Source organism: Numida meleagris, chromosome 22, assembly GCF_002078875.1.
Source record: "Numida meleagris isolate 19003 breed g44 Domestic line chromosome 22, NumMel1.0, whole genome shotgun sequence".
Taxonomy (NCBI): domain Eukaryota; kingdom Metazoa; phylum Chordata; class Aves; order Galliformes; family Numididae; genus Numida; species Numida meleagris.
This window is the reverse complement of record NC_034430.1, coordinates 1,835,473-1,858,015: the sequence shown is the minus strand read 5'-3', so window position 1 is coordinate 1,858,015 and position 22,543 is coordinate 1,835,473. Positions and strand designations below refer to the sequence as shown.

General features: G+C 51.9%; 4 protein-coding genes and 1 long non-coding RNA gene across 6 annotated transcripts in view; 3 read left to right on the top strand and 2 right to left on the bottom strand.

The window, feature by feature from the left end:
* Nucleotides 3,254–12,605, bottom strand: NUDC (nuclear distribution C, dynein complex regulator). The gene is made up of 9 exons (XM_021375554.1): nt 12,432–12,605; nt 11,205–11,282; nt 8,974–9,177; nt 8,547–8,630; nt 8,087–8,200; nt 7,484–7,678; nt 6,608–6,691; nt 6,174–6,292; nt 3,254–4,379 (listed from the first exon to the last, which is right to left on the bottom strand). The coding sequence occupies exons 1-9, from the start codon at nt 12,525–12,527 to the stop codon at nt 4,328–4,330; spliced, it is 1,026 nt and encodes a 341-aa protein (XP_021231229.1). The 5' UTR covers nt 12,528–12,605; the 3' UTR covers nt 3,254–4,327.
* On the top strand, nt 12,700–17,167 carry NR0B2 (nuclear receptor subfamily 0 group B member 2). Its single transcript, XM_021375555.1, has 4 exons — nt 12,700–12,947; nt 13,229–13,344; nt 14,027–14,573; nt 15,017–17,167. Exons 3-4 carry the CDS (start codon nt 14,048–14,050, stop codon nt 15,295–15,297), a joined length of 807 nt encoding a protein of 268 aa, XP_021231230.1. The 5' UTR covers nt 12,700–12,947; nt 13,229–13,344; nt 14,027–14,047; the 3' UTR covers nt 15,298–17,167.
* Nucleotides 13,833–15,006, bottom strand: LOC110387429. Its single transcript, XR_002432486.1, has 3 exons — nt 14,546–15,006; nt 14,218–14,419; nt 13,833–14,070 (listed from the first exon to the last, which is right to left on the bottom strand). It is a non-coding gene; the product is annotated as an uncharacterized LOC110387429 (long non-coding RNA).
* Nucleotides 17,464–21,983, top strand: GPATCH3 (G-patch domain containing 3). 2 transcript variants are annotated; one of them, XM_021375525.1, is made up of 7 exons: nt 17,464–17,853; nt 18,052–18,491; nt 19,794–19,968; nt 20,333–20,392; nt 20,644–20,765; nt 20,905–21,032; nt 21,580–21,983. In XM_021375525.1, the coding sequence occupies exons 1-7, from the start codon at nt 17,496–17,498 to the stop codon at nt 21,797–21,799; spliced, it is 1,503 nt and encodes a 500-aa protein (XP_021231200.1). In that variant the 5' UTR covers nt 17,464–17,495; the 3' UTR covers nt 21,800–21,983. The 2 variants fall into 2 exon arrangements, with proteins under 2 accessions (XP_021231200.1, XP_021231201.1); XM_021375526.1 differs by having other exon boundaries at nt 17,465–17,853; nt 18,073–18,491.
* Nucleotides 22,130–22,543, top strand: part of GPN2 (GPN-loop GTPase 2) — a 5,438-nt gene continuing 5,024 nt past the window's right edge. Inside the window, exon 1 of the mRNA XM_021375529.1 lies at nt 22,130–22,482. The gene's annotated coding sequence lies outside the window, so the exon portion shown is untranslated. The remainder of the gene's footprint in view (nt 22,483–22,543) is intronic.

Here is a 22,543-nt window from a genome sequence, read left to right as displayed (position 1 = left end):
CTGGGCCACGCTTCTCTGCCCTCCCAATGCCCTTTCTGTCAATTCCTGCAGCGCCCTTCCTGGAAGAGATCAAACTTCCTCCTGCATGAATCTGGGCGGGAGGGATGGCCCAGGGTGTCTGTTCCTGATGTGCATTCCAGATTCCAGCTCCTGCTTCCCCCGGGGATCCGGGGAGGGCTGCGTCTGGACGCTCCATGTCTGGTCATTGCGGTTCTGTCTGCTGGGTGCAGCATGTGCACAACATGAGATTTTCTCCCCATTGTTCTGGACCGCTGCTGCGAGAGCATTGCCATTTCTGGAAAGCTTTTCAAACTTTGCACATAAAACCATGTACTCGCAGCTGCTGTGTCCCTGCTGTAAGCTTCATGCTCGGTAACCTGCTTTGCAGCGTTAGCTTGCTGCATCGATCTGGGTTTGCTCACAGCTGCACAGGGAACCGACCCGCTGCTATTTTTTGTCTGCTGAAGGTCGTGTTTGCTGTTGGCCAAACCGTCTCGGTTGCTACCGTCGTGGTTTTTTTGCTCCAAGCGTTAACGCTGAGTGATCTGACACGGGGGAATTGGGATGCGTGGCAGCCTTTCACCCCGCTGGAGGTGCACGGAGCGCTTCCTTCTGGCAGCGTGACTCAGCACCGCCGTTCTCCTGCAGGTTCTGATGCTGCTGGGCTCAGCTTTTGCCGGGAAGCTCCATGGGCATTGCTGCGTGCGAGTCCTGATGCTGCGGGAAGCTGTGCCCCCCCCGTACAGCAGGGGTGGGATTTCAGCACAGTTTATGGGTTAGAAAGCAGACACGTTTTACCCCAACTTTACAGCCCGGTCCTTGGCAGTGGCGGAGGAGGGGTGGCTTTCCTTCAAAGCAAGCAGTGATGTTGCAGACCTGCTGCCTCTGCTTCCTTCCTTGGGGATCCCAAAGCAGCCCGGGCCTGTTCCCGAGCAGCCTGGGCTGTGATAGTCATTAAAAAGAGCTACACCGAGAGCTGCTGTTCGGAAAAAAAAAAAAAAAAAGAGCAGGAGACACTTTTTGGCACAGGAAGGCCCCCGTGGGTTTCGCACTTTGCTTTTAAAAGGACGGAGGAGGAGGACTTGGCTCTTCTTTGGGACCGGGACCACCTCGCTGGGTCCCACGGCACCGCGGGAGCAGTCCCCACGTGTCAGCCCTTCTGCCCCGCTCCAAGCCGAGCGCGAAAGGGAGCAGAACGTGCCCCCCGCCCCCCGGCTGCCGCTTCGTGGGGGCTTTCCCCAGAGCAGAGCGGGGCCTCGGCTGCAGCTCCGGAGGGTGGCAGCACTGACACGGCTTCTGCGGGTGTGACACGGCTGTGACAGGCGAGGGGACCTCCAGCGGCCGCCAGCCCCGAGCGCATCCTCCTCCGGGGCGCGGGCATTTGCTGGGAACGAAGAGAAATATTTGTTGGGTTTGGTCCCCGATGTCCCTTGTCACAGTCATTTTCCTGCATAGGTCCCAGCTGGGTGTCGCAGCCCGGACTAACGGCTCGGGCTAAGGATGAGGTTTGTGCTCTTTAAGCCACTTCTGCTGTCGGCCCGGAGCTGTCCCCCCCGGCAGTTGGCTCCAAAGTTAAACACTTTCGGGAGCCAAAGGGTGTTGGGTTCGGCTCAGCCCGTGTGGCTGCTGGGTGCCATGCAGGGGACAAGGCCAGCAGGAGAAACACCTTCTGTTCCGCTGGCCGCAAGGGTTGAAGTCCAGGGGTAGCGCTGGGATCAGGGCAGTTCACAAACACAGCGCGGGGCATTCACCCCCCCGCGGTTCAGAGCAGAGCTGGGGCTGCTTCTCCCAGGGCCGTTTGAGTTTTCTTTACGTACCCAAAAGAAAGGCGAATGGCATTGTTTCCCCCCCCACACACACAAAGCCCCAAATTCCCTCGCAGCTTCCTCTGGGGTTGCTGCTACCGGCTGATCTTGGTTCTGTTTGCTCTTAGCTGCTCCCCTCCTTGCCTCCTGCCCTGACACCGAGCAGTGCACCAGTGCCAGCCCCAGCTGGAACACTCGGGAGTTCCCCAGTGGTGGCCACAGCAGCCGCTGCTCTGGGCTCACACCAGCAGAGATCCCGCAGGAGCCGAGGGCAGAGGTGCTGGGGTTGGTAACGAAACGCGTGACAGCCCCACGAGGTGACAGCAGCCCGGCAGGGTGCACCTGGGGTGCCCGGTTGGGTTACGGGGCTGAGGTGGAGCTGGGCAGGTAACGAGGGTTGGGCTCAGAGCGGTGGTTATGAGCAGTCCCCGGGGCCTGCCCGTGCTTGCTCTGCAGGAGGGGCCGGCTGCAGGTAGCCAGCCCAGCCCCATCCGCTCGCCCTCAGCTCCGGGAGCAGCAGGGCAGCAGCCGCAGCCTCACCGCTCGGCCACGGAATGGGGGGGAACTCACTGCACCCCCAGAACAGCAGCTCAGCCTGCTAGCTGGCCTGGCCCCCTGTAGTTCAGAGTTCACAGTGCAGTGACACAACTCCCTCCGCTGTGTTTCACTGCCACGGTACCAAGAGGAAACAAGGGCAGGGTCAGCTGCAGAGCCGGACCAGAAGGACCCAGAGCAGAGCAGACACAGCCCGCCAGCTGGGGACGAGGGCAGGCTGGAGGCAGCTGCCCCGAGTCCTCGCTTTCCCACAAGGTCACTGCTTAACTGGGTGGGTGCTGTTTTTTGAACCTGAGGGCCTATAAAACTGGGAGAACGAATGCGCACAGTGTCCTACTATTCAAAAAATAAAACCCAGTAAGCCAGGTGCAAGGCCAGGCTGGACTTTGCCCGAGCAGGATTTTCCACCGTTTGTGCCCACTCCTTCTGGGAGGAGGAAGAAACATTTCAGGGTAGCAGAGGCAATAATAACCCCAGCAGCAGGATTTTGGGGTAGCCTGTAGAAGACAGACAGGAGCCGTGGCTTTTTGGACACTTTCCTCATATGCTTGTCATAAAGCAGACCTGGGGCAAGGGTGGCTTCCTCAGCAGTCACGCGCTGCTACGTAGAGAATGGGGAGCCTGAAGCCATGGGCCTTGGTCAACCAAAGTGCTTAGAATTGTCAGCACTCCTGAGCAAGACGCAGCTTCAGCTGTTTCTCCTGAGCTGGGGAGCAAAAGTTAGGAGTGAGGAGCCCGAGAGGGATTCCCAAGCAGCTGAAGAGCAGAAGCCCCAGCCCCAGCCAGCAGCCACCCCTCTCTGGGCACCTTCGTGCCCCCTCCCAGCTCGCATCCAAACTGCACAGCCCCCCTGAAGCCCTTCTGCAGGAGGAACCACAGGCTGTACCCAGAAATTGGACACTTTTTTTCTTTATGTTGCACTGCAGTTTTAACAAAGATACGAACATGCAGAGTAACGCCGCTTGTCAGCAGGAGCTCAGAAGAGAACGCAGCAATGCCTGTCAGCAGGCGGCAGGGAGAGGGGCTCTTGGAAAAGAGGCAGGTGAACTCTCAGTAAGAACATTATCCCAAAGACCCCCACACCCTCCCCTTGCCCACAGCCACAGACCCCTAGCCTTCCCTTGCCCTAGGGCAGCACGTCATCCTCTCCAGCTGGAATGGGAGCCCTTCCTTGAGCCATATGGGGTCAAGTCTGTTCCACTTCTGGCAACAGAAGCAGCAGCAAGGATGGAAGGCACCTGAGTGCAGCTCAGCCACTAAACCCTCTGTTCAGATGTGACTGAACCTAGAGCCCGTTACAGGTGAGAAAAAGGAACCAGTTTTATCCTTCCCCATTCAGTTTTTGGGCAGCAGCACAATGCCATCTGCTACCTTAAAGTGATGGGTTACAGCAATGAGGAGGAGCAGTCTTTCTCTACTGCAATGGATACTTTTTGGTTTTTTTGAAAAGACTGCTGTTTTCCCTGCCCAGGGAGGCAGACACATAATTATTTCCTAAAATAAACTGGCCCTTGTTTTCACAGGAGAGCAGGAATGCCAGAGCAGGGAGGGAGTAAAACCTCAGGAGCACCTGCAGCCAGAACTGAAATGGCAAAGCAGGGATGAACAGCTCTGACGAGCCAGATTAAGCTAAGCAATACATTAAGGATATGTCCCCAAATCTCTCAAGCCTGGCTCTTGAAGCCTTAACACCCTTTTTGCTCTAGCCCCTCCTTCTCTCCTAACTGCTGCTTGGGAAGTGCCACAGATGGCTCTGACTGGAGCTGCTGCAGGCTGGTTCTGTGGCCTTGCGTTCTGCTCAACACAGGACAACTGAGGACGACTTCATGGAGCTGCCTCCACAGCAAGCTCAGCTGGGGATGTTGCAAGTGTTTACTTGCCCAGGGTAAGGGATCCCTACTTATCCGGCAATACGTATCCTGTCCCATTCAACGGGCTGCCTGAAAGAGCGGGGAAAAGGTGAGGGATCAGTTGAATTTAGCCTTTGAAAAGTCCATTTCTGGATGCTGTTCCATGAACCTGCAAGGAACACAAAGACAACAGCTAGGTTATAAGTCAGCAGGAGCCACAGAAAGCTCTCCCCATGGACACACAGTGAGTACCCGAGAAGCTCAGCATCCCCTCGACTCCATTTCAGCTCATTCGTGCAGCCTCCTCACATTTTGCTTTTCAGGTGCAAGGTAGCCTGCTCCCAAGGAGTAAGGCATCCCCTACTTCCTGCACTACCAAGTTTGCTTCCTCTCCACACCTTCCACAGCAGGGATTGTTTGACTGAGCTCCCCAGGTCACACTCCCCAGATTACAAATGGTTTTTCCTCAGGTCAGTAGTATCAGCAGTTCTACCAGCCAGCAAGGTCAGCGAGCCCAGACACATGGCAGGTTTTTTTTTTTTTTATCAGTTACACACCCTTAACTGCTACCTCTCGGACAGACACGTAGCAGCTATGACACTGACTGTGGGGCAGAGGGGAGATTATAAGGGGAGATTAGGATTTAAGTTTAAATGTGTTACTTTATGCATTACCAGAGACATAGGGAATATCTCCAGTGCAACCTGAGGCTGAGCACAACCTGATTTCAACTGTACTGCAATCTCAGCAGATAGGACTATTTGGACACAGATTGCCACATCTGAAAGTTCTGAGAACTAAACTGTGCCTATGGGAGATCAGGAGTGGGGTATCAGCGCACACTGATGCCCCTGCCTTCCTCCTCTGCCCTGCAGTTCACCATGGGATACAATGCAACCGTTTGGGGGGTGTATGCAGAGGTGGAGGAAAGGGCAGGCCCCTATCTTCCTTCCTCTGTTTTCCCTAAAATGCTACTGTAGCATTTCCACTTTCCATCTCCACGGAAATATGCGCTGTGGGAGCAGCGTCCTTGTTTAGCAGCCAGGAGGAACTCACGGGCAGAGATTAGGACCCACCTGGGTGTCATCAAGTCCACTTTGGTCTGAACAAAGTCTAAACTTCCTACCCATTCTTTACCAGCCAATCTGCACACAAGCCAAGCTTGTGGAGCGCTGAACGAGTGGTCTTCCTGAGGTATCCTGTATGTGCACTTTCCAGCAGGCAAGGACTACCTGCCATTCCACAACCCCTTCAGACACTGAGGAAATCTGGTCTTTACTCTAAAACAGTCTCACCCTACTCTAAACTCAGTGCACCGCTCAGAGCAAAGCTTCTGTCAGAGCAGATAAGCCGAGGAAGGAAAGGAGCCAGGTGCAGAAGGAAGGTCTGCTACACCAATCCTCCTTCCAGGCCCTGAGAGATGTGGGTTTGAGCTTTCCAAGGAAGATGCCTGACTCAGAACTGCCTCCACACCTCCCTACCTGACCTTGGGGGCTCCGTGAGTAATTTCCCTGCCAAGGTGCGTTTATGCCAAACAAGGCAATAAAGGAATAAAAAGACTGTTGGCTTGGAGACAGCTGTCTGGTGACAGGTGTGTAAGGGAGATTATCTGGGCTACTGAGCAGAGGGAGATTAGAAAACAATCAAGACCATGTTAAAGTTCACTAGAGTCGGTACTTCCACGCTCAAACATGCTTTCTGGACTTGAAATCAGAAGATTAAGACAATGCCAGAGCTGGCCTATTCCCAGAACTTCCCATTATGTTATCTACACCCACTGGCTTTTATAGATGCTGGTGGTTAGCCAACAATTCAATGACTTTGTAACTGTAGATTTGAACTCAGATAGAACTGAAGGGCAACCTGCTCCTTGCTCAGTAACACCGCTACGTATTTGTGTGAAGGAAGAAGAGGAGAGGGGTAGGGGAAAGCAAGCACCCACAAATCAATGAGGTCTACACACTTTTTCAAAATGTCTTGCTTCTTCTGTTCATCAGACGTGGGGAGGCCCATGGATTTCTGTCGTTGATCATACATCATTTTCTCCACCATACTGCGAGTCTCACTGTCCAGGTCTGACAACTGAAACCAAGGAATTCAATCAGAATTGAAATCCCTTTGCTCAATGCACACAAATACACCCTGCTTGCACAGAACACAGGTATTCTGATGTACACAACGCTGCGTGCACAGGCTGCAGAAATATTAGACTGACTCTAACTTATCTCAGCTTTGTTCACTTGCAGTTTTGGGAGCACCTATAAGATAGCATCACACGCAGCAGTGCTCCCAGTGTTGTTTTTTTTTTTTTTTCTGCTGGTGGAACAAAGTTATAGAAGTTGAATGTGAACACGTTTATGAGCAGGCTTCATTTGTTTAAACAGAGGGAGTTCTTACCTTTGAGTTTTCTGGATTAATTTTCTTGGTGTTGATTTCTGGGTCTGTGGAGACTAGTTTGTTCCACCATTCCATCTTGTTGATCTGAGGGAATGAAGAAGCAAAAATTAGTTCTTTTTCCTTGACTTGCTTTTGGCACGTGATGTCTCAGTTGCAGGAAAAAAGCTGCTGGAATCAAACTTTATTTGACAGTTCTCTAAACATCAGTAAAATCTGAACCTGGATAAAGGGCACTACTTTCATTTCTAACCACTTCAGGTATCTAGAATTTCCACAACTGGCAAACCCAAGAGCACGTTAATGTCATGGTTGGCACAAAAACACAGGATTACAATAAAAAATTGCCTGTAGAGGCCCAGAAAGGACATGAAAATCCAAGGACCTTATTGCTGCTCATGTCATTAACAGACGTGAAAGAATGGCGTGACTACACCAGGGAGCAACTTCAAAACACCTGATTTCCTTCAGATATTCCTGAATTGCTGACAAATTAATTGCGGGTCCTGGATTACAGCATCACAGAATCCATAGAAGTGGAAGAGATCTTTAAAGGCCATCTGGTCTAACTGCCCTGCAATGAGCAGGGACAACCACAGCTCCATCAGGTGCTCAGAGCCCCTCCAGCCTGACCTTGGGTACCTCCAGGGATGGGGTACCACCACCTCTCTGGGCAACCCATGCCAGTGCCTCACTGCCCTGCAAACAGGGCCAAGTGGCAATAGCCTGGCTTCCAATAGCATCACTGGCATTGTACCAAGGACAAGCACAATTCTTCTGTTCCAGCTTATAAAGCCCCATGCTTTCATGAGTTTGGTGACTGATTTCACCAGGGAAGAGGCAGACAAGGCCCAGCCCTCCCAGTTAATGCTGCTTTACCTTCTCCAGGTGCACGGTGACCGTTTTACCATCTTCAATCAGCCAGGAACTCTCCTCCACCTTCACTTCATTGAAAAGTTCTCCGTCGATAACAGGAGGATGGCCCTTCAGGCCAACTCTGAGGCGCCGTCTCTGGATATCCACCACCACATCCTTCCCCTTCAGCCGGAAATTCACCTTGAAAGGGATGGCCAGCTGGAACAGACAAAGGTCAGATGTGAGGAGCAGAGCAATTAAGTCTCTCCTTGCCCTCTTGTGCTGCTGTTGTAAGACTCTTTGCCTTTTGCCTGAGTAAGATACGATAATTCTTGCTGGTCGAGCAAGAGGTGAAAGGATACAAGTGTAAATTTAGCAACACGGTGGCCAATGTATCTTTAGGGAAGGGAAGCAGATTTTCACGTCCTGATCTAACTTTGTTTGCCAAGGTTTGGCAGAGTTAACTACAGCTTCTGGCAATTCAGTTTAGTTACCGGGCTGTCCCCCAGCTATTGAAATCTTGTCATTAAGTAAAATTAACAACCTCCAGGTCCTCTATTCTTACCAGCACCTACTCTTATTTTATGGCTAGGATACCTCAGACCATGTATATAAGGCAATACTTACATCCAGCTCTGAAAGAGTCTGCGTCCATCTGTAATTTGGGAGGTCAGCTCCATTGCCAGCATTGGGTTTAAGTTTTCCTTTATCATTCTCATCCTTCTCATCTTCATCTGTTTCCTAACCAACCAATTTAAAGTGAAAAGAAGGAAGTTTTTCAAGTCTCCATGTACCCTTCACAATTCTAGATTTTCGTAAGAGTTTCAGGCTAGTAGAACATACCTGATATTTGCATAAATTTAGCCCAAAATGAAAAGGTGTTTCTGTTAAAATAAAATTACAGGGGGAAAAAAAAAGGCATTGCAGTCTTTGGGAATTAAGCATTGTTATGACCAGGGCACAGCACAGAAGAGAAAATCAGCTTCTGTAAGTATTCTCAAAGAAAGGCAGATGGGACATCCCCTAACACTCATAAGAGTTCTCATGGTTATGTCAGTCTAAAATGCAATCCCTAGAGGAGCTTTACCTGTTTGTTAGAATCTGAAGATTCACCTTCATCCTCTGAGGATTTCTCTGGGACATTGTTAACCTCTTTTTGTGCCTCTTTCTTCTGTTTAAAAAGAGAATTAACACGTTAGGATAGTTGATGCTTTGTGTTACTTGCTCATCTGACACTAGGTGGCTTCAACTTCTATAGCAGAAGGTATTCAATACTGAGACACCTTGCTGAGGGCAAAGGGACTCACAGCCAAACACACATCAAAATATAACAGTTGTCCTAGCTTGCTTTACTTCAGAAGCACCCCACCTGCTCCCACCTGGAGGTTCTGATGCTGCAAAGGAGCAAGTCCAAGCCATTTAAATAACTCACCACTACTTGGAATATGCACTGGCAAATGGAGGCAACAGCCTGGTCCTAGCTGGTACCCATATGTGCCAAGTGAAGCTCTCACCTGATCGATTTCCAGCTGCAGCCTTTCTGCTTCCTCATCTGTAAGTTCCTTAATCCTTGGCTCATTTGTCTCCTGTTTTGCTTCTTTGGCAAGCTTTGCAGCTCTCTCTGCCTTTTCCCGTCGTTCTGCCTCTTGTCGAGCCTTCTTCTCCTTCCGCTCCTTCTGAGCTAGTTTGTTGTGATGGTTGAAGGAGTCTGTGATCAGCTGTAAGACAGGAACGCACACCAAAGGGTTTAAAAAAAAGAAAGAGATCACCTCTTTTTTTCAAACCCAAATGAAGCCAATTCACTATATACCAAGGTTTTTGGTTTTTTAAGTCCTTTGTGCTATTCCAGCATTCCTAACCCAGCCATCTGACAGCTACTCCATACATCTAGGAATGCTGGAAGAATGGAGACACTGGACCTAGTTTTTATACCTACTTCTGACCTCTCCCACAACTGGGCTTTCCCCAGGCATATTAATGTCTGGATTACAAAACCTTTGCCATGAAGAGATTCTACAGCTCCTGGAAATATTGCTACTCTGCAACAGAAAAATCAAGGAGAAATTGATAGGCATCACAGTTGAAAAGTGTCTTGAGTTAGAGGAGGAATATTTGAAAAGCTTGTTTTACTGAGGGTCAAGTTCCAACAAAAATCTTTGCTTCACACGTAACTTCAACTTCTCATGTTGTTTTGTCTATGAAAAGCAAACTTTCAAGGTCTCTGATGCAAATGTCTGTGCTGCTCAGAGGGAAAGCTGAGTACACAGGCAGGAAGCCAGAGCAACTGCCTTGTGCTCGATAATGCCAGAGAGCACTGTGCAAGCAGCATGGATGAGAACTGCAGTCTGCTCCAGAAAACAATGCAGACAGAATCTGAGAGAAGAAATCAGAGTGGAGAGAGCTCTCAGATGTAGGGATCAGGTACTTCTTTACGCACATTCCAGAAACCTTGCGAGGAATCAGCACCTTTCCAGAGCAACTCAAAGCGTTCCGTTTTGTAACCAACCACCAGCTATTTCTGCTTTGTTTTTAAAGGGCAAAGTGAGATTTATTTACACAACCTGAGTCCAGCGTCTCCTAGGACACAGAACTCAAGACATGCATCTCCCAGCCTCTGTTCCTAGCTGTTCAACAACCCACAGGGAGCAAAGCTATTTAGCTACATAACTTCTAACAAGAGCAGCCAGGACCTCTCAAAGCACCCATCAGGGCTTATCTCACAACTGCCACTCAGAATTTCATTCCCCAGGAACACAGAGTCCCCAGGAATTTGAGGAGGTATGTCCTCTAGTGTAAGGAAAATACCACTAGACTGCATCTCATTCTTCCTTTGAAATCATCCACTTTCCCATCCCTTACCTGGCTTAATTCTGTTACTTCAGAGACTAGAGAGAGCACATTCTGCACTTTATTAGGAATTAATGGCTTCCCTAATGCATTCACTGCAGCAACAGCACCTTCTTTGCTCACAGGGAGTTCCAGGAGTCCAAAAAGTCCTTACAAAAGATGCGCACTCTGGGTTTTTTCCTCTATTCCATACTGACCGCGGGATCTAGAAGCATCAGACCCTTCCACAACATCAGCTTCCCTACAACCCCTGCTGCAATCACCCAAAGCTTGAATGCCAAGAGAGCAGAGAATTCAAGCAAAGCTTGAATTGCAGAGAGCAAACGCAGCATCCAACCAAGCATTACAAAGCAGTTCACACACTAAGTGAGCAGGGAACAGCTGCTATACTGGCAAGTACAACCAAGAACCCTTCAGAAAGTCTGGCTAACTCATGGTGGAACACTCAGCGTGTTAACGAGGCAGCCTGGAGCCAAGGCACACTCAGTCCTTACAGGTACAGCAGCCCAGAGACAAAGGTGCAGCTGCATGTGTGGAGATGTGGACTTTGGGCTTTTTCTGAGGTGAACAAACAAGGTAACATGCGGTTATCGGTATTGCAGTGTCTGTCACCGTTAAGTCAGTGTGTCTGGCAGATTTGCTTTCCAAACAAGCCTTTGGTCAGAGCACGGCAAGAACCTGCACCACCAGTATCACCTGAACAAGCAATTGTGCCTCACCACAGATAGGGATAGCTCACTGTTACCTCGTTTCAGTGGTGTGTTTTATCACAGACCGCTCATTCCCAAATGCATTAGAGGGTTTTAGGATGTTCAGGAAAGGAAGGCTTAGCATGGCACAGATGTGGCAGATACATAAATCAAAAGACATAGCAAACTTGCAGATTTCGGTTTTTTACCTTCTCTGCTACGCCATCTTCTCCACCAGTGAAGAAATCTGTTTTACGCCTCAGGAAACTAAAGAATGTGTTCACAAGCTGGTAGAGGGAACAGGGAAAGGGGACAGGAGAAGGGTGGGGAAAAAAAAGAACAATGAGACCAGATCACTCCAAGGCACCTCATGTCTAGTGAAAGTCTTTATTCTGTTCTTCCCATCTGTGTCAGGATCATACTGAAACCTTCTGACTGTTTCCCAAAGAAAACATCCAGTGGCTTGCGTGAAGATCCATCTCCTGGATCTGCTGTTCAGGGGAGGCATCTGTGTGGTTTACATTAACAGTGTAGGCACACTATTCTCAGATCACACTGGAGATGCACCTACACGGACATCCCAAGCTACTCCTTAGAGCCACCTGATGCAGAAACTTTGGGCATGCACACACTCATACATGTGTATGTGTACAGGTTTACACCTGTACAGCATTTTGCTGCCTTGCATGCCTAAGCCCTCAAGGCACACAAGCCCACCCTTCCCAGTTCTGTGTCCTCTTTTACAAAAGACCAAACTTCTTTTGCTTCCCACTAACTGCCTCGCTACCTGCTAAGTGTTACTGATGAATGGAAATGTATTCTCTCAGAGAACATGATTTATTTTTTATTTTCTCCTCCAGGAATTACATCCTGTCGGCATACTAATCAGAATTTTGAGGACTGAACAAGGAGCTGTTTTTAAACACCATTTCCCCAAAACTTCAGGGTGCGGGGGATGCTCCCATACACTCCTCCTGCAGTTCATATCTGGGACCCGAGATGCAAGCAAGAGCTGCCACGTGAAGGAGCGTGAGGCTGCACCGCACCCGCAGAGCCCCGCGAGGAGGAGAGGAGCTGTACCCGTGCCGAAGCAGCCAAACACCGGGGGGCCTCAGGGGGCCGCTGCCGGATGGCTGCGCTGGGAAAGCGGGACACACCGGCTCCCTCCTCCTGCTCACATCCCCGCCCCCGGGCACTACGCAGTGATGCCGCGGCCGAGGGAACGAGATCCGCACGCTGGAAACGGCCACGTACTGGAGCTTCTCAGCCCCTCGCCAGCACCACGCGCGCCCCGCAGAGCCTCTGCCACCACCACGGCGGGGCCGGAAGTCACGCACCGCCCCTCCTCCCGGGCCCGGCCCGCCCCGCTCCTCCCCCCCCCAACCACCACCGGGAGCACGGAAAAGCTCTGGCCACCCCGGGAGCGGCGGCGCTACCTCGCACACGCCGCCTTGGTGCTGCTGAGCCATGGCCAGGAGGATGCCATCGAAGCGATCCTCCTGCTCCGCAGCTTCTTCCGCGCTCAGCCCCATCCTGCCCGCCACCGGTCTCCTCAGAGCCCTCACGCGACTGCTAAGCGGAACCGGAAGCAGGCTGGGCGGAAGCGGAAGGGCGGGGACCTCCCTCAACAATCAATCGCAACGCTCGGCCACGCCGCTGCCTTCGCTGATTGGTCAAGGCCGTAGCCGGGGCGGAGAGGCGGGAAGAGTGGCGCGGGGCTCGGTTGCTATAGCGACGGCCGGGCCTGGGCCTTTCCAGAAAGCTCGATGGGGTGTCGGGGCCCGGGGTCGGGCGGGGTTGTTTACATCTCGCAGTTCCTGACCTCGCACAGAGGGCCTGAATGCTCTCCAGAGTCACCGTGTTGTTCAAAGAGCCACTTGTCCAGGCCCAAGTGGGGCAAAGGGCCTGTGGTCTGCAGCGGGGAGAGATTACACCAGTCCCTGCTGGCTGCTGTGGGTTTCTCCTTGTCCCCCATTGCTGGTTTCACTCCTTGTTTGCACCAACAGCTGTGTGCCCTTAGAGTGAGTTGTCCTTATCCCCATAGAGTGACACTGCCTGAGGGCCCCCTGAAGTCAGCAGATGCTGCCACTTCCCTGGACCAACTTTTGCTGGCCAACAGACACAAATACCTGGGAGTTTTGTGGTGAAAATCTATAAATGTGGCCCTTGGTTCCCTCTTGTTTGTGCATAAAGAGCTGTGTGCCCTTAAGGTGAGTTGTTCCCATCCCCGCAGGGTTCACCAGACCCTCCTGAGTGAGGAATTCCTCGCAGGCCCTCCTGAAATCAGTAATTGCATGCTGCCACTTCCCTTCTGCTGTTCAACGCATACAAATACCTGAGCAATTCAAGGTAAAAATCTATAAACCCTGCTCTCACCTACCCAGCATTTCTCCTGCGGCACACAGGGCGCTGCCTCAGGTTTAGTCTTTCAATTCACCGGCTTCCTTAACTGTAACAGCATGAATCTCTTGTCAACAAGGTTAGGCAAACATCTGCTGATAAAAGGACTTCCAGGTTGCTCTTTCCAAGGCCAGAGCACACAGGCCATTTGCCATAGGGTCCTCGCTCCAGACGAGCACTGTGTGTGTGTGTGTGAACTCCTTGGCAGTGACACCTGCCAGATAGCGCAGCCTGATTGCAGCGTGGGGCCTTGGTGCCATGGTACAGCCCGGGTTAATGACTTTGTTTATACTGTTTGGGTAATTGCGATAAGGCTGCCCAACCCGCTGCCCCATCCCTGCACCACGGCTGCTGGTGTTTCATTGAGAAAACGGCCATTGACGCCATGCTGAGAACTTTCTGGTACCAGCCAATCAGTCTGGGGACAGCTGTGTGTCTTTTTTTTTTTTTTTTAATGAGGACCGCTTAATCACAGAGCGGTCAAGGCTGGGAAGGGGTGTTCCACTTGTGACCGAGCCTTATAAGAGCTTGTTTGAACAGCCATGTGCTGGCAGAGCAGGGAGGACAGGTCGCTCCCAGGCTGAGACGGGGACGAAGCTTACAGGTCTCTCCCATCTGCGGAGTTTCACAGAGGACTCCCGGTTCTACTCAGATGACCAGTAGCATGGACATGGACTGCGAGAAGTGTCAGTGCCAGCATGAAGACAAACACTCAGCCATTCTCTACACCCTCCTCAGCCAGAACCTGGACCACAGCCCACCTCACCAGCGCTGCCCCTGCCACCAGCGCTGGACGGTCTGCCTCCGGACACCCCATATCACCTGCCAGGCTGCCTCCGACGTGCTGGTGAAAACCATCAGCTTCATGAAAAACCTCCCTTCCTTCCACCTGCTGCCGCGAGGGGACCAGCTCCTGCTGCTGGACAGCTGCTGGGTTCCTCTCTTCCTCCTGGGGCTGGTCCAGGAGACGGTGACGTTTGAGGTGATGGAGACCCCAGCCCCCAGCATGCTCAAGAAGATCCTCCTTGATGGCCAAAGCAAAAGGCAGGAGCCTGAGTGGACACAGCCCATGCTGGCTGCTGTGCAGTGGCTGCAGTGCAGCCTCAACACCTTCTGGAGCCTGGACTTGAGCCCTAAAGAATACGCCTACCTGAAGGGAGCCATTCTCTTTAATCCTGGTGAGTGCTCAACCCTCCCAGCTCTGCCTGCTGGTGGCAAGAGAAAGCCCTGCATGAGTTAGCATCTGAAAACACACCTCTTGGCTTGGAGTCACTCAGAGTTTGGGCAAGAGTGTGTGTGAGAGCAGAAAGAGCCGCTCACATTATCATTAACACCAACAATGCAGTTTACAGCTGGGAACCAGGGAGGAGGGATACTGAATGCAGTGTTTAAAAGCAGAGACCTTCTCACCTTGCAAACAAACAACCTTGGGACGTACGCTATAAAGCTTGTGTTTGCCCTGTTAACTATTTTTGCTCCCTCAACACAACAGCCCTGAAAATACATATCATTCATGTGCCACTCCAAGGTCCTCTCCAAGATACGGGGAAAGAGATAGGAGAAACCTAGAGCTGTTTTCCAGCCTTCCTCCTCACATGATTTTCCTCCTTTCTCTTGGCAGACGTCCCAGGGCTGACGGCCTCCCTGTACATTGAGAGCCTCCAGCGGGAAGCCGAGCGAGCACTTCAGGAAGTCGTGCGGATCCTGCACCCCGAGGACCAGGATCGCTTTTCCCTCATTTTGCTGATCACCTCCACCTTGAAATCCATCCCTCCTGCCCTCATCACAGACCTCTTCTTCCGGCCCATCATTGGCAATGCAGACATTGTTGAGCTCATCGTGGATATGCTGTATGAAATCACCAGCTGGCAGCTGCCTCCCTCACCACGCATGGCTCTCTGAGCTGCCATGATCTGCCACAGCCCTGTGGATGCTCGCAAACACCTCGCAGGGCAGCAGAGAGAACTGGGGAGCAGGAATTCAGGAGGACAGGCGCTCTGAGCTCCACAGAGAACTGGCTTTGCATGTGCCTCTCACTAAGATGTAGGGTCCAGCAAGGTTGTAGCAGGGCACAGGGGAAAGCAGCTTTGATTCAGCAGATGTTTATGGCAACTCCTGCTCCACCTCTGCCAGTCTCAGTTTCAGGGAGCGTGAATGTGTGTGTGGCTGTTTCCCTGTTCTGTAGCTGGTGGTACTCAGCTGCCAGCAAACAGGCCAGCCCTGTGACACAGGGCAGGCTGAGTTAGAGCCTGCTCCAGTTTTTATTTTATCTCAATGAATCCTTGATTCAGTTAAAATCAATGTGTGTTTTGTTGTTAACTCCAAGAGATGAGGTTTGACCTCAACTCACTGCCCATGACAGCTCAACTCTGTGGTAGTGGTATTTAGGGGTGCTGAGTATCTTGTCTTCAGTGGAATCGCTTGTAGAATATTGCCAAGTGCAAACAGTAAGAAATTAGGTCTTGAAGTCTTGGCCAATGTCTATTGTGCATGAAATCTCGGAAATATTCAGAAAGAATCTTCCTCAGGCACCAAGAGGGAAACGTATAAAATCTTACCAGGTGTGCAGCCAGCCAAATTAATGCCTTCTGCCTTTCATTAGATTGCATCTTGTCTCTATTATGCCATGAGCTGCAACAGGATTGCTCACAGAGCAATGGATTACCTAAGAGCAGCGAAATGTATGGCAAATAATGCTGCATGGACATCAGGGAGTTGATCCTACCTATACACCACAAAGGTGCTTCTAGTAATATTGAGAATGGCTCAGGCTGTGGGCTTGCCTCTGTTCCTGTGACAGCAAGCGAGACACTGAGCTATAGACACTGAACAAACGAGCAGAACTGTTAGTGGCAGAAAGAAATGTCCCTGCCTTGAGTTACAGCTGGTTAAACATGTAGCATGTCTGGAAAGCTCGCTTCTCCTGTCTGCAGCTTTTGTAAAGCATTAGATGACAGTATTTTATGAGTGGGCCTTCTTTTGGTTTGTATATAAGATGCAGTAAATTATTTTTTTAATAAAATGTTTTACATTTTGGAAAATGGCGGCGGTGACTTCCAGGGTGGGTGTTACACTTCTGGGATTCCAGACTTATAGAAATACTGGCTGTAGGCCTGGTGTGGAAAGGACACCAGAACGAGCAGGGACAGAGACTTTCCCCGCAGGCTCTCAGTGAAATCCTTCTGCCCCGTCATCACAGGGGAGCGTTGCGATGTGGTCACAGGAGCTGTCTGATTCACAGCCCCGTGGCACACACTCCCCTGTGCACCCAGCAGAGAGAAATCTGCCGAGGCAGCAGAACCGCAGCCCGTCTGTACGCTGCACCTTCCTTCATGCACGCAGCCACGCCCGGAGGTGCTGAGGCAGGAGGTGGGTGCTGACTCACCTGGCTGTGCACACAGCCGTCAGCAGGCATGGAGACTAGCCCGTGTGCCATGCACGGCCCCGCCGAGGTGCCTGGTGGAGCCAGACAAGGTCTCCCAGTGCCCCATCACCCTCCTACCCACTGAAACACATCGCATTTGAGCTGGGAGCCCCGTAGGAGAACAGAGCGTTCTGCCCATCTGTCCCTCCACTCCTGCTGCCAAACAGTAGCAGGCTGCTTCCAAGGCGATCTCAGCCCCTGACAGCCATTTTCCAAGGGGAAGGAGCGCATGAGTCACCGGGTGATTTCCGCAGGCCCACGCCAGCCACGAGCTGCTCAGCACGGTGACATGCGCGTGAGTCACTGCATGTGGGGCGCCCAGTAGCTCCACTGGCACAGTGACCCTGTGGCGGGCAGGCAGGCAGAAAGGCACAGGGAAAAGCCCCCAGTGCCTCCATCCCACTGCCGCTCCCAGGAGCTCTCAGAGCTGCGACTTTACCAAGCGTAGGAAAAGGAAAGGAAAGGGAAAAGGAAAAGTCAAAGCCAAAGCCCAAGCCAAGCGCTTCCTCCCGGCCCCCAGGGTTAGGCTGCACCGGGAGGCCCCCCCCCCACCCGCTGACCCCAGAGTTTGCAATACCCCCTCCCCGCCACGAGGCGGCGCCCTCTTCTCTGATGATCTCTTGATGACGTCATAAGTGCGCACCAAGCTCTCGTGACGCACCGCGCGGCGGACAAGATGGCGGCGCCCAGCTGCACAATCCCTAATGGCGGCGCCGCTGCTGCCCGGTACTGCCTGGTAAGCGGCATCCCGGCCGTGCTGCGCTCCGCTCAGCTCCGCGCCTACTTCAGCCAGTTCCTGGAGGCCGGCGGTTTCCTTTGCTTCCACTACCGCCACCGTCCCGAGCGCCCGTCGGCGGGAGGCGGCGATGGGCAGGCCGCGGCGCCCGACACCTGCTGCTGCCCGGTGGCTGTGCGGCCCGGCCGCGCCCGGCGCTTCGTCCGCATGTACTCGGGCAGGCGCTGGGTCGGGCCCGGCGGCACTTCGTTGCCCGGCCGCTGCCTTGTCCGCAGGGTCCGCCTCAGCCCCGGGACAGGTACGTCTGGGCCTCCCCTGCGGGCCCGTTGAGCACGGGGTCCCGCCCTCCCCTTTCCCCCCAAGCCCTGATGGAGTTTCCTTAACGTCCGTTATGGGGCAAGCAGAGTCAGTTTGGGGGCTGATCCTCTAGCTACTCCTTCCCAGGAGGGCCCCAGTTTGCCCCTCTCTGGTGTAGGTGTGTGTTTTCCCTCCCCAGATCGCTCCTTCTCCCTTCCAGGCACGGAGACATTTCCCAGTGGAGCGGACACGAGGGCTGAGGGCGAAACTGTCGCAGAAGCGGACTTAAAGCGACTGCCTGAGTTCAACCCCCCTTCCTTCATGCCTTTCGGGAATGTGGGCACTCCTCTGAAAGTCTTCCTGGAGCTGATCCGCGCCTGCAGGCTGCCTCCCAGGATCATCAAGAAATTGCAGCTGGATTTCCCGAAGACAGGCTCATCCCGGAGGTATGGGAATGTGCCTTTTGAATACCAGGACACTGAGACTGTTATCGAAGAAGAAAGAGTTTACACTGCCACGGGGGATGAGATCACAGAGGACGAGGGGCCTGTGGCAAGATCTGAGGCGACTGATCCAGCCAGTGCTGAGGAAGATGAGGTGGGGCAGGAAAAGGAGGAAGAGGAGTCGCACTCGGATGATGTAAGTGGATTTCTGTAGTGCTGCCTGAGGTTAGATGTCGCGTTGCGAAGCTGAGAGAGTTGATATAACTCTTAGAGCTAATTTTTAATCTTTTACTTGTATTGTAAAGTCAACTTGTTTGAAAATGACGTTAAATGTGGTTGTTCACATCTTGAGCTCCTTGGTGCACGTAGTGCTTGTCGAAGTCAAGCTGCTTTACGATTTCAGCACAAATCGCTCAGTCCTGAGGATGGAGCCCAGGCTGTGGCTGGTGCTGCAGGAGGGGACCTCTGCCTGCTGCGTGGCAGGTTGGTCTGGCTCTGCTGTTGCTTGTAAATGAGATGGCTGGAGACTGGGGAGCACATTAGTGTTCTGGAAACGACACGCAGAGTTGTGCAAATGATTGACCTTGAATGCTCCTGCAATACAAGTTAGTCATTTGGAGAAAAATGACTTTCTTGACAAAGACATCTAGAAAACTGGGCTGGTCTGGCTCTCCAGAGACTATCTTGCTCCCCCCAGCAGACGCCTGTCTAGCCTGTTCTCCCAAATCTTTGTTATTACAGAGGCACTGCAGTCCTGAGGCAAGCCATTCCCGTTCTTGGCTGTCATGCCATTATACACCAGAATTAACTTGTATGTCAAATCTTTGCTGCAGTTTTATTCCATTAGATTCTCCTAGCAACAGTGGACACAGAGAACACTTTGTTCCTTCCTTTAAAAACTTTTTATTCAACAGCTGCCTTCGGTCTTTTCTTTTCCAGACTAAGCAAGTCTGCTTCTCTGGCCATTTCTCACAGGCTCCGTTTCCTGGATCTCTAGCTATTCTTTTGGACATTCTTTAGTTGGTTAATGTCTCCCTTGAAGGGCTGTGCCCAAAGCTGGGCAGACAGCAGTAAAGCTGTCAATCTGATCTGTGGCTGTGCCAGCAAACTTCTTTTCTGGAACCGATACAATCTCTTTAGGGATCTACTTGAGTGGAATTAATTTGTTGCTAGTGCTGACTTTATGTACAACACACCTGCTCCTAATATGGGAATCTTTGCGTTACAGATCAGGTACGCCGCTGAAAGCATGCTGTGAAGTGGGTGTGATGTGGTATTTTTCACCACTTCTGTCTGCTGACTCTGAAGATGGCATTAGTCAGGGGAATGAGGTCATCAGTGCTGATCATGTCAGTGCCTGAAAACAGCAGGCTGAAACGAGCTCTGTTGACAAAGGTGTTCTATAGTAAAGGCATTGCAGTGGACCATGAGGGTCAGGGAAGTGAAAAGGAGGCTTTGTGCTGCTGCTGTCACCCACCTTTTGCTGGTTCTTTTGCAGGACAATGATACCTGTGAGGAATGGGAGCGACACGAGGCTCTGCATGAGGATGTGACCAAGCAGGATCGTGTGGAGGAGCGGCTATTTGAAGAGGAGATTGAGCTGAAGTGGGAGAAAGGAGGCTCAGGCCTTGTCTTCTACACAGATGCTCAGTACTGGCGGGAGGAGAACGGAGGTAACGTTGGTGTTTGTGTCACTGAACTACAAACTAACCACCACAAGCTGGGGACTGGGGGCCCAGCCTGACAGAAGCAGGTAAATCGAGTATAACCCTTCCAGTTCAGCTGCAGATATGGACACTGTGTGATCACTTTTTAAACCTTCCCTTGATGACAAAACCTGAAGAGGTTCCGTCTGATGGCTCAGGGACCTGCTGGTCCTACTAGAAGCCTATTCTGTAAGCACTGTGGCTTGCATACTCTAATACCCATTCCTTCCCATTTCGTTAGAGAAAAAAGGGCTTGGCCACTAGCTAGCAGCTCTTCTGTGTCAGACTTCCACAGCTATCACCAAAACCAATGCTTTTCTTCTCTTGGCAGACTTTGATGAGCAGACTGCAGATGACTGGGATGTGGACATGAGCATCTACTATGACAAAGGTATTTAAGCTTGGAAAAACTTAGGAAACAGGAGGTTGGGACAGAACCTGCAGAATTTTTGACGTGGGGAACTCAATCATCCTTTGAAAGCATCCAAGACGTCACTGTACTTGAAAGAACATTTTTTGGCTGTGAGAGTTGCCAAAAAGAACAGGTTCTGCCTCCTTGTTGGGTGGTGCTCTAGGGGAAATCACAGCAGGAAATAGCTTTCCTGAGCTGTGCTACTCTGACTCTTGCTTCTTTTTCCCTAGATGGAGGCGACAAGGATGCTCGTGACTCAGTCCAGATGTGGCTGGAACAGAGACTTCGAGATGGTTTGGAGGATGGGTCTACATCAGGGCAGCATATTGGCACCTTTGAGAGATACACCAAGGTGAGCTTTGGATACAGAGTGGTCGAGGAAAGGCTGCACTGGTGATGTTCAAAATATGTGGGTCTTGGGGAGGGAGGTTCTGGGAAGATGAGGGTGGGCTTTGTCCAACAACTTGATGACTCTTTTTCTGCTCTCCCAGGGCTTTGGCAGGAAGGTTCTGGAGCAGCAGGGCTGGACAGAGGGGCTGGGACTGGGGAGCAACAACTCTGGAATGGCTGAAGCTCTTGACAACGAGGGTCAGAATCCCAGATGCAAGAGAGGTCTGGGGTAAGTACCTTGTCCTCCCCTGCCAGCCTATGTGTTGGGAGCCTCTGCCTGCGATCTGCAGCAAACTGGCTTGAAAAGAGTGGAGTGTGAGCCAGAGCAGTAAGGCTGTGTCCCGAGGGCCTGCCACAGCACTCCAGAGCTGACTGCACTGCACTTCCTGACAGTCCAATACTCTTGAAAGGGCTTGTGTTGTTAGGCCAGAAGAACTGAAACTGTTGACAGGTTCCTTCAGCACACAGACGCAGAGGGAGATCTGTGCTTGGGAGTTAAGGGTCACGTCTGCTATGGTATTCTTGTAGGAAAAGCTCAGGTGGCCTGAGCGAGATTTGCATGCCTTATTTCTGCCTTCTCTGTCAGCTTTGCTCAGTGCTATATCTCACTGTGAGGGCTGGCTCTTGTTCCTGTCTGTGAGATGGCTCCAGGACAGAACACTTGCACCGTTTCTGCCCATTCCTCCTTTATAACATGCGGTGGAGACAGCCTGGATCTATGAGGGTGTCCCACTGCCCCAGCGCTGTCGGACCCAACACCACCTGCTTCCCTCTAGGTACCATGGGGAGAAACTGCCAACATTCAGCAAGGTGAAAAAGCCACGGAGAGATACTCCTGTCCTCATCTCGACCATCTACGATGACCCTGACCCCATGGACAGCGGTGACCAGCTGCTCAGGCGCCAGCCACCCACTGCCATGAAGTACAGACAGGACATGCCCTTCGTGCGGGCATCGCGTGGCACTCAGGAGAGCTTCAGCACCCAGTCACACTGACAGAGACTGTCACAGAGCCTTTTTACTGGTCCTGCTCTTGTCGACCACAGGCTGGCTCCTGCTGGTCTCAATTCTGATTTAGTGTGCTCATATATTTATTTTTGGAAGAAATGATTTGTAATGAAAATTGCCCCGATTACTTTTTTACTCCTCCTTCAACTATTAAAGCGAGGGGAAATACTAATACTGGGAACAGAGTGAGAATTGTATTTTTATACCGGAGCTTTAAAGCCAATACTGCTGCAGAGATCAGCAGAGCTGCTGTGTTAGGTCCACAGCCAGGCTCAGCCCAAAAACCAGAGCACACAGTTCACAGCTCCTTGAGACCTAGGGGAGGACAAGTACAGACAGGGCTGGCTGTGGCAACGTAACTGTCCTGCAGAAAGTTTGCTGCGGGCTCACGGCTTTGTCTTGCTTGGGCGTGACAATCCCACAGTCCCAGGAGAAACTCATGGGGATGAAAGACACGTCCTGGCAGCCTTGGGGAAGGCGTCTCCCTGCGGTCAGGCGTAGCAGCTGCTTCCTTCCCTGCCTCTCCAAGACCAAGTACGTGCTCCAGAGAGCCCTGGGCTGAGAGCTTTCATCCATGAGACCTGGCGTTGTGGTGTTAAATGTGAATTAAGTGTCCTCCGTGTCACTGGGCTCCAGCCTGGTCCTGCTGCTTACTCTGCACTTCTCATTAGGTGCGGCAGAGAAGACGTAGAGGGTGATTTTTCTGTTTATGGAGGCGGAGGTGGCGGGGGG

Bases quoted from the DNA above. Each gene is read 5' to 3' on its own strand.
- NUDC (XM_021375554.1), bottom strand. From the start codon at position 12,527: ATGGGGCTGAGCGCGGAAGAAGCTGCGGAGCAGGAGGATCGCTTCGAT. The intron at 6,692-7,483 runs GTAAAGCAGCAT...TCATTCCCTCAG, and splicing joins TCACCGTGCACCTGGAGAAG to ATCAACAAGATGGAATGGTG. The intron at 6,293-6,607 runs GTAAGAACTCCC...CCTTGGTTTCAG, and splicing joins TTAATCCAGAAAACTCAAAG to TTGTCAGACCTGGACAGTGA.
- NR0B2 (XM_021375555.1), top strand. From the start codon at position 14,048: ATGACCAGTAGCATGGACATGGACTGCGAGAAGTGTCAGTGCCAGCAT. The intron at 14,574-15,016 runs GTGAGTGCTCAA...TTCTCTTGGCAG, and splicing joins AGCCATTCTCTTTAATCCTG to ACGTCCCAGGGCTGACGGCC.
- GPATCH3 (XM_021375525.1), top strand. From the start codon at position 17,496: ATGGCGGCGCCCAGCTGCACAATCCCTAATGGCGGCGCCGCTGCTGCC. The intron at 19,969-20,332 runs GTAACGTTGGTG...TTCTCTTGGCAG, and splicing joins CTGGCGGGAGGAGAACGGAG to ACTTTGATGAGCAGACTGCA. The intron at 21,033-21,579 runs GTAAGTACCTTG...GCTTCCCTCTAG, and splicing joins AGATGCAAGAGAGGTCTGGG to GTACCATGGGGAGAAACTGC.